This window comes from Condylura cristata, unplaced genomic scaffold (assembly GCF_000260355.1).
Source record: "Condylura cristata isolate star-nosed mole 26May11 unplaced genomic scaffold, ConCri1.0 scaffold00013, whole genome shotgun sequence".
In the NCBI taxonomy this organism is placed as follows: Eukaryota; Metazoa; Chordata; class Mammalia; order Eulipotyphla; family Talpidae; genus Condylura; species Condylura cristata.
In genome coordinates, this window is record NW_004567114.1 from 19,384,517 (window position 1) to 19,394,020 (window position 9,504).

At 49.4% G+C, this 9,504-nt stretch overlaps 1 protein-coding gene across 1 annotated transcript in view; it reads left to right on the forward strand.

Moving 5' to 3' along the window:
* The first annotated feature begins 866 nt into the window (after positions 1 to 866).
* The window catches only part of ANGEL1 (angel homolog 1 (Drosophila)), a 17,240-nt gene continuing 8,602 nt past the window's right edge, over positions 867 to 9,504 (forward strand). The window contains exons 1-7 of the mRNA XM_012724595.1: positions 867 to 948; positions 1,369 to 1,944; positions 2,742 to 2,968; positions 3,397 to 3,466; positions 4,019 to 4,452; positions 6,480 to 6,606; positions 6,910 to 7,020. Of these exons, the coding sequence (XP_012580049.1) occupies positions 1,443 to 1,944; positions 2,742 to 2,968; positions 3,397 to 3,466; positions 4,019 to 4,452; positions 6,480 to 6,606; positions 6,910 to 7,020 (1,471 nt within the window). The 5' untranslated portion in view covers positions 867 to 948; positions 1,369 to 1,442. The remainder of the gene's footprint in view (positions 949 to 1,368; positions 1,945 to 2,741; positions 2,969 to 3,396; positions 3,467 to 4,018; positions 4,453 to 6,479; positions 6,607 to 6,909; positions 7,021 to 9,504) is intronic.

Here is a 9,504-nt window from a genome sequence, read left to right on the forward strand (position 1 = left end):
GGGAAGTTCCTGGCTGCGGCTTCCCCCAACACTGTTTCAGGGAGCAGAGAATTAATGAGTAGGTCTCTGATATTACAGTGAGCACCCCAGTCCGTGGGTTGAAAGCAAGGCTTTCTAGTCAACATTGATGACACTTGAACTGGGGTACTTTGTTGTGGGGTTACCCCATGCACTGTGGGGAGATCAGAAGCATCCTTACCCTGTGACCACTAGATGCCAGTAGCACCCTCACAGTTGTGACAATCATACATCTCCAAAAAATGCCATATGTCCTCTGATGGCAGCATCACCTCTGGGATAGAGGGACATAAATCCACAATAGCTATAAATAAGATAGTGTCTTTAAACATGTGAGCCATTTGGAAGTTTTTCTTGTCTTAAAAAAAATGGATTGATAAAATGAATCTCAGTAGTTGAGAGTCAGGATTCTGCATAAGTGATTTAGTATGTGAGAGTTGTTTGCTTGCATCAAGATTCTTGCTTAGAGTTTTGGGGCTCTAATTTTAGAGATTTTCCCACCTGCTTTCTTGCCTGTTGGCTGTCATTTGTGGCTGCTGTAGCAGAGAGGTGACAGCTGTCTCTTGCTGTCAGTTGTTGGCACTTTGTGATTTGCAGCCTCTGATGTGGGAAGCTGATAATGAAGTTTGTGTGGATTTATGAGTAGAATAAATAGCTTGGAAAGAGGGCCGAGGGCTTTTGCTAAGAAGTAAATTGTATAGATTTTGAGGCACATTTTTTTTTTTTTTGTCTACTTTAGGCCTTTTGGAATGCAGTAGGAGATTTATAGAATTAGAAGTTCTTGGAGGTTATCCAGTTCACACTCCCCTGGTTCCCACTGTACAGCCAAGAGTGAGCACACCTGATGAGGGCCATTGCCCAGCGTCACCTAGCTTTGTTAATTTCCCTGTCACTTGCTGTTGTGATTTATGGTCCAGTTCTGACTCCAAGGTAATATGGCTCTCATAACCCAAAAGGTGGTGGGAAAATCTCTAAAATTAGAGCCCCAAAATGCTAAGCAAGAATCTTGATGCAAGCAAACAACCCTTCCAGCTAAAAGGGGTGTGGTCATATGTGCTCATGTCTGTCCTGGACTACCGGGACAGTCCTTCTTTCAGTCATGCGTGACTGTTTATCAGATCCCTGTCACATGTATTAGTTAATAAATAAAGCACTTAAAATGATGCCTGGCACATAGTAAGCACCTCTGGTGATGACGTTCTAGGCACCTGGATGGGTAAGCTCAGGCACAGTCAGGGGAGATGGATGCAATTCTTGCTTGTCTGAATTAATGCTCCTTCTGATGTGGGGAAGGTGCGGGTTGTGTGATGCTGGAATCTTTTTAACATGGTGTTTTGCCTGTCCTCTTAGATGCTTTCTTCACATGTCGGAAAAATGCCCTCCTGGCGAAGAGCCCATCCTCCCAGGTAGAGGGAGACTTTGCCATGGCCCCTCGGGGCTCCGACCAGGAGGAATGTGAGGGTCTACTGCAGCAGGGGCGAGAAGAAGGGCCAATTGAGGGGCTCTCAGCTGTGAACGAGAGTCCCTTTGTGGATAAGGGACTAGCCCAGAGCAGTCTGGCGCTCCTGATGGAAAATCCTGGAGAACAGGAAGCTGCTTCAGAGGACAAGTGGTCCAGCAGGCCGCTGAGTGACCTGCAGGCATCAGAGAACCTGGAGGATCCTTTCCCAGAGGCGCAAGGAGAGGAGCCACTGCCAGAGGTCGAGGAACCTGTGTGGGCCCCAGTCCCTGTGCAGACGGCCCCCCACTATGCTGACTGTGCTGTCCTCCCAGTGGGCGCTGTGGCTGCAGAGCAGTGGGTGGAGGACTCCGCTGTGGTGGCGTGGAGCCTAGCATCTGAGCCTGTGCCCCAGGAAGAGGCTCCCATCTGGCCTTTTGAGGGCTTGGGGCAGTTGCAGCCTCCCCCACTAGAGATCCCATATCACGGTGAGTGGACAAGGGCTGCATGAGTCTCGGCGGCAGGTTCTCTTGGGTGTGGGTGAGCCTTTGACCTGACCAGTCAGTCTCCAGTGGGAGCTCTGCCTCTGCAACCTGTTTCCCTGAGACTTTTGCAGCGTCAGATCTAGGGGAGCCTCAGCGATCACCTCACCCAGCCTGTGCTCTCACTGATGAACTTATCACGGTGCAGAAGGGCAGTAAGGCCTACCAAAAGCCACATAGCTGGGTGGTGCAGAACTTAGCTCTGTTCTGTACACTGTTGCGTCCCAAGGTTTCCTGGGAAATGCGGGTGAGAGTGCCCAGGTCCTCCACTTCTAAATGTGTTACCTTCTGGACTCCCGTGGGAAGAGTGAGTTTTGTAGTGCATATAGGCTTGAAGTCCATATAGTTGCCTGGTCCAGGGGAAACAGGGACAAATGGTTGCTAGCCCCCAGGCTCTTCCAGGTTTAGGAGTCAGAAAACTCCCATGGCTGAGATTACGCTAGAGATGTCTTTAACCTCCGGTGACTATTCATAACACCGACCTCAGTGGTTTCCCAGAGACCCCTGGGTTCGTCACAGGAAAGCCCTTGGCAACGAGTGGGTACTAGGCCCCAGGTACTGTGCTGGATACTGAGGCACCGGGCAAACAGGCTGAGGTTCTTTGGCTTTATGGAGCTCACTGGTCTGAGAGTGCCGGGCCAGGTGTCAGGAGGATGCAGAAAGGAGCTTCACGTGCAGTATTGCTGGGTCAGGAGAGCGGACCACACTCGGGTAACATGCTCTTCTTCCCAACCGCTACACAGAAATCTTGTGGCGAGAATGGGAAGATTTCTCCTCTCAGCCAGATGTCCAGGGCCTGGAGGCGGGGGATGGCCCTCAATTCCAGTTCACACTCATGTCCTACAACATCCTGGCCCAGGACCTGATGCAGCAGAGCTCGGAGCTCTATCTGCATTGCCACCCGGACATCCTCAATTGGAACTATCGCTTTGCGAACCTCATGCAGGAATTCCAGCACTGGGACCCCGATGTGAGTGAAGAGGGGGGGCAGTGCCATCTTGTATTCCCTTGGGACCTGGGCTGTTTCCCAATGCTCTCGCAAAAAGAATTCAGTGATTCTTGTGATTGGCTCCCTGCCTAGGGCTGGGTCTTGCCTGCTGGGGTAAGTGAATTTTGGCAAAGGCAGAGAAGATTCTTCCTTGGTGTGTACTTCCCTGTGCCTTAAGCCAGGGAGGGAGACTTGAGGGATTCTGGAGCAGCAAAGTCCTGCACCTACTTATGGTCTTCTCAGCTTGCGTCCCAGGCTTGTTTTTGCCTGGTGTTGGTGTGGGAAGTTTCACTGGGATCATGCCTGACCCCTACAGCAGCTCCCCACGCGGCCTCAGTGCCTGCTCTGGGCCCAGAGTCACACACCAGCACCCGTAAGCTGAAGTGATTGGTTGTCCGTTAATTTCCCAGATCCTGTGTCTCCAGGAAGTCCAGGAAGATCATTACTGGGAGCAGCTGGAGCCCTCTCTGCGCATGATGGGTAACGCAGCTGCTGGCCTCAACGCCAGCTTCCTTCTGCAGCCCTGTCTGCTCCCCTGAGGGCACTGCCTTTTCCTGTTGTCTCAGTAACTCCTCATTCTCACCCGTGAGCCAGCACCTTCTTGTGTGGGTGGGAGGGAGTTCTGTAGCGCTTAGGCCATTCTGACACACATTGCCTTTTAATCCTTGAAATAACCAGCCTGGAGGCTGAGTAGTAGTCGCCCCACTTACAGCTGAGAAAACAGGTTTCAAAACTGTGTGTGACTTGCTCGAGGTCTAGAAACTACACGGGGTGGGCTGTGGAGCTAGGGCTCCGACTTGTCGGACCCGTGCCTTTCCTCTCAAGCTGCATTGTTTCATACCCTTCTGTCCCTCCTTCCCCTTCTAGCACTCTGGTTACAAGCAGCAGAACCAAGGCGCTGGCCAGGGCAAGGCCCGCCCCGGGAGCAGCAGGAGAGTGCCGAGGCACTCACACCTGGGCTGCTGCCACTGGTTGGAGGGATTCAGGCCGCAAGGACTCTGACCCATCTCCTTGGTGGGGTGTTCCTTGCAGGCTTTACCTGTTTCTACAAGAGGAGGACCGGGTGTAAAACAGATGGCTGTGCTGTCTGCTACAAACCTACGAGATTCCGTTTGCTCTGTGCCAGCCCTGTGGAGTACTTCCGGCCTGGCCTGGAGCTCCTCAATCGGGACAACGTGGGCTTAGTGTTGCTGCTGCAGCCACTAGTCCCAGAAGGCCTGGGGCAAGTCTCGGTGGCCCCCCTGTGTGTGGCAAATACCCATGTCCTGTACAACCCACGCCGGGGCGATGTCAAGCTGGCTCAGATGGCCATCCTCTTGGCCGAAGTGGACAAGGTGGCCAGGCTGTCCGATGGCAGCCACTGCCCTATCATCTTGTGCGGGGACCTGAATTCCGTCCCTGACTCGCCTCTCTACAACTTCATCAGGGACGGAGAGCTGCAGTACCACGGGATGCCGGCGTGGAAGGTGAAGTGGGGGCGGGTCAGCGGGCATGGGCACTCAGCTGAGGGAGAGGCAGCCGCCGGCATGCAGTGCTGTGGCCGGGGCCTGACCCCTCCAGCTTTGCTTTGGCAGTCGAACAGTTTGTCGAAGCCTGGAAGTGGGGAACTCTTGCGTGCCTCCGGCTTACTGGAGTCCTCTGAGTCCTTATTCATTTTGAATTTGCAACAACACGCGCTTACATTTTGGCAAAAAAGCCAAACATCAAACTGAGCCCCCTTTAGGACCTGACTCCCTACCTTAGGGCCACGTTCTGACTGTTTCATCAGAACTGGGTGGTGCTCTTCTGGACCGTCTCCTGTACTCTGACGCGCTGTCTTTGTTCCTATGATTTTGTCATCATCACATACATTTAGTAAGCTCTCACTGTGTGCCAGAAGCTAGTTTAAGCACTTGATATGTATTTTCACAATTTCTAGCATTGCTTCCATTTTGAACACGAGGAAACGAAGGCAGAGAAGTGAGGTCTTCGCGGGGCCTGCGTCCCCGGGCTAGTGGCGGAGTCGGGATCGTGCCCCCAGAGCTAGGCAGCCACTGCTCTCACCAGCCGCTGGTCGCCTGGCCCTGTGTGTGCCTGTGCCCCTGGCGTGCTGCCGTACGCTTCACTTGTAGACACACGCGTGTGTCTGTGAATCTGTCTCATTCCTCTCACCTGCTGAATGTTGACAGCAGCGATTCCTCAGTTTTATCAGAGTTTATTTCGTCCTATGCTGGGATCCGGTTTGTGTTGGTTTCTCGATAGGTCACTTGTTCTTCCTGTTCCTTTGTGTTGCCCCTGCTGATGCCGCCTACTGCTTAACTTCTGTCAAGGTACTGTGGAGAAAGAACACAGAGTGAATTGTTGTTGGGACACTTTGGCCTTTTATTTGAAGAGCCAGTGGTGTTCTGGTTGCCACGTGTGTAGAGAAAAGCGTTATCCTGCCAGAAAGTTGCTGTGACTAATGAATTTAAGGAACAGGAGAAAGAATTTACTAAATGGCCACCGTGTGGCAGACACTGTTAACACAGTGATTAAGAATATTCATTTTAAAACCAGACAGTCCTTAGTTCAAATCCCTGCTTTCCCACCTCAGGCAAATTTCTTAACTTCCTGAAGCCCGTTGGCGTCATCCCCAAACTGGGAATACAATGGCATCTACTAAACAAGTTTTCCTTTGCTTGGTAGATATGTATCTCGTGTTTTCCAGTTGCTGTTTCACTGTAGCATTATTAGCCCATTCTATAGCCGAGGAAGCTGAACCCAGGAGGGGTCACTAACTTGGCGAAGTCCTGTAACTGGCAAGTGGCCATCTGCTCCGGGCTCCCGTGCGGCTGCAGGTGGCATGTTGGGAATTTATGTCCTGGAGGGCAGAGCGCTGTTCATCCCTGCTCTCCCCCAGCGCACAGCTCGTGTCGTCTGCCCTTGGCACTCAGACATTTGTCGTGACATGGAACAAAGGGGGTTCGGCTGCACACGGCAGAGGCGTGCCGGGGGCTGGTGCTCTCAGATGCTTTCCCGCTACGTTCTGCCCATTCCCAGGCTGCTCATTTGACGGAGGTGGTGACATAGGCACAACAAAGTGCTTTGGTGCTTTTGATTCTGTGGTTTCTCAGTTACAGGTTTAAGGTGCTAACCTTGATCTAGAAGATCCAAAGAAAAACTTCTCCCATTACAAATCAAAACCCTGGAAAGCTGATCTTCCTGTGGAGAAGCGTGTAGATTTTTCTGAAATTCAGGGGACCATATGGTCATACAATTCTGTTTTCATTGACTCACATACCTCACTCTCTCACTCCTTACCACGGTCTCATGGGTATTTCAGTGTTTCTAGTAAAAAAAAAAAAAGAAAAGGTTTTAATTAGCTTCTTGTTTTAACCTTCCCACGAGACTTGCGTGGCTTATATTATGTATGTAGCATATGACTGGGTGTGTGTGTGTCCACATGTCCTAGTACATGGGATATTTCCCTTTTCCATCTCGGTTTCCTCATTCCCCACCTGGTCCTTCCTTGTAGGTATCTGGACAGGAAGACTTCTCCCATCAGCTTTACCAGAGGAAGCTGCAGGCTCCACTATGGCCCAGCTCCCTGGGCATCACTGATTGCTGTCAGTATGTCACCTACTGTCACCCCAAGAGATCAGGTGAGTATGTAACACAGTCTTGGGTGACAGTCTTGGCTTCGTGCACATTTTAGGAGCAAGCTGGCACCTCAGTGACAAGGCAAAGTATAATCCTTTCAATTCTCTTAGCAAGTTTCCCCGTCCTCCTCACTGTCCTCTTCATGGCCACCTGATGAAGCGGTAACTTTCTCATAGCCACTGGAAAGTGCCTTATCTTCAGACTTGCTCTGGGTCCCCGCACTGGAAGCTTCTTGATATTTAGGAGGTCTCAAGCATGTTACTCCCTTTCCTTTCTTTCACCGTGTGGCTTTTCCCGGTTTTCAGAGAGGCGTAAGTATAGCCGAGACTACCTGCTGCGTTTCCGCTTCTGCAGCATCGCTTGTCAGCGACCGGTGGGGCTGGTTCTCATGGAGGGAGTCACAGACACGAAGCCAGGTAACGGGAACTAAGCCTGTCTTCTTGGCCTTCTTTCCTCTTCACCCCTGGTATTTGTCAGTTCTGCGGTTTCTTAGTCTTTTCTAGATAAAATCCTGAGAGGTCAGATTCTGCTAATAAGTGTGCTGAGGAGGACGGTCAGTGGAATTCAGTGACCATGGACATCACTGGATGTGCGGTGCAGTGAGGATGTGGACCAGGAATCAGGAGACCTGGTGAACAGCTCTGAGACTTTGTAGCTGTTTCACCTTTTTAGCTGTTAAGTTGCTTGTGACTGGCAAGAGTACAGCATGATACAGATGATGCGGCACGGAAAGTCAGAGGTGACAGTGGTCCTGACTGCAGTAAATAGTTACTCCTCAGGCTGATGGAGCAGTGTATACTTGGCGCTGCCTCCCTGCTGTCTCTAGACCACTCCAAAGCAGGGAAGAGAATGCGAAATGTCTTTGAGAAAGCCGGAGATCTGAAGCTGTCTGAAGCTGTGAACCACGGCATGGGTGAGATGGCTGCGCAGCGCAGTCAGCACTGTCCGGGTGCTGGAGGGTGCGCAGACTCACCCCGGGGGCGCTCGATCCGGGAAAGGACCAGCAGAGTGCACTTTTCCGAGGTTAGGAATATACCTTGGGGCACGAAACCAGAATCGCTGGTTTCATCGACTGGGCTAGACTTTCACATTGTGATGGGACATTCTCTGCATCTGTCTTAGCCCTACGAGACCATAGAGGAAGAACCAGTGGTGAAGGGTCAGTCAAGCAGATTTGTATTAAGTAGCCTGTCCGAGTGACAGAGGGAAGATGTGATACTTGTGAACTGCAGGTTTCTTCAGGCCAGGGAGGGGGAGGGGTAAAGATTAAAGGGACTCAAACACAGTCTTCTAGCATAAGGAAAATTCCTGCTACTTGGAATGCGTATCTCGCTCTCCCCTTATGTAAACCATATAAATAGGTGGTACCGAAATACCGCGACTAATTCAGAGTGGGCTGCCCAAAAGGAGCGAGTGTGAGATGGGCACTAGCGCAGTGCCAGCAGAAAAAGTGGAAGTTACAGGGGAAAGAAATGACATGTAAAGAAAGCTTCAAAGAGAACAGTTTGGTTTCCTATGCAACAAAGCATATGAAAATTATTTTCCTATGAATAAAAAAAATTGCTTTTATAAAAGAAGAGCACAAAAACAAAATAATTACCTTTGTAAAGTAAATTCAGGGACACGGCAAGACATTAAAAGGTGAAATGTAAGCTGCAGAGCTCAGAAAAGAAGTATACTGAAATGATGGCCAGCACGTAAAATGAAGACGAAATTGGATGCAGCACGAGAGAGAACAGATGCCACCGGAAACAGGACAGGAGACACAGGTCTGGGGAAGAAAGCAAGATGAAAGTGAAGGGACGGAGAGGATGAGAGGGAAGTGGCAGTCCTGGAAGATACGGAGATTCAACTTACCTGCACCCAGAGTTCACGGAAGAAAATTGATATCATGATCCAAAGGGCAAACTTAAGTGTGATTTGAGGAAGATGAAAAAACCAGGATCTTTAGATTGAGAGGGTGTACTGTGTCCCCTTAAGAAGCGACACAAAGTCACCACTGTCATCCTAGTGAAGTCGTGAGGTGCTAGAGAGCGCAGTGGGCTGTTGAAGCAAAAAGAACTGTCGCGAATCCCGGCCTCACGCGTGTAGCCTTCAATTCCAGGAGACAGTGTAGCCATCTTCAAGGAAGGAAGATATGGGCTCAAGAATTTTAAACTCGACCAAAAGCCTTTCTGGAAGAACTCATTAGAATAATAACTTAAGACAACCAACCAGTGACTGGGAAAAAGCTATAGTAAAAGGCCTGGTGGTAAGCAATGAATTTATTTTTTTTTTCTTGTACAAATTTAGTTTGAACCGGCACTTTTCACAGAACAATGAACATTTCAATGGCTCAGCTTTTTTTTTTTTTAATTGTGAAGCCATTTATTACAGCTGTGGTAATGACAGTAATAATAATAATGATGGCCACCAGGCGTTGACCAGCTGGCATGGGCTGGGAACTTGCACAGCAGTCAGGCTCAGGCAGGGATGCAGTGGCTCATTGTTTGAAGATCGCAAAATCATCAAGTTTAGTGGTGACAGGATCCCACGTAGGTAATTTCATGTCAAGAATAGGTTATTAAAAAAATCAGTGCTGTTCTTGAAGCATAAAAGAAGCAATTCAGTTTAACAACAAAATTAAACCAAATACTTTTAAAATACATACTGACAATCACCTTGTCAGCAGAAAATACCCAGTTCACTAACAATGCAAAATAATAGCAGTATTTTTAAAATTGAGATCATATGTGGATAAACACATCCATGCCCTTATGTTTGGTCCGTACCCCTCCCAGCACCAAACCAGCTCCTGGTGGACTTCTTTTAAAGACTTCAAAATCTAAAAAGCTTGGCCTTTCTTTTATTTATTTATTTATTTATTTATTTATTTATTTATTTATTTATTTATTTATTTA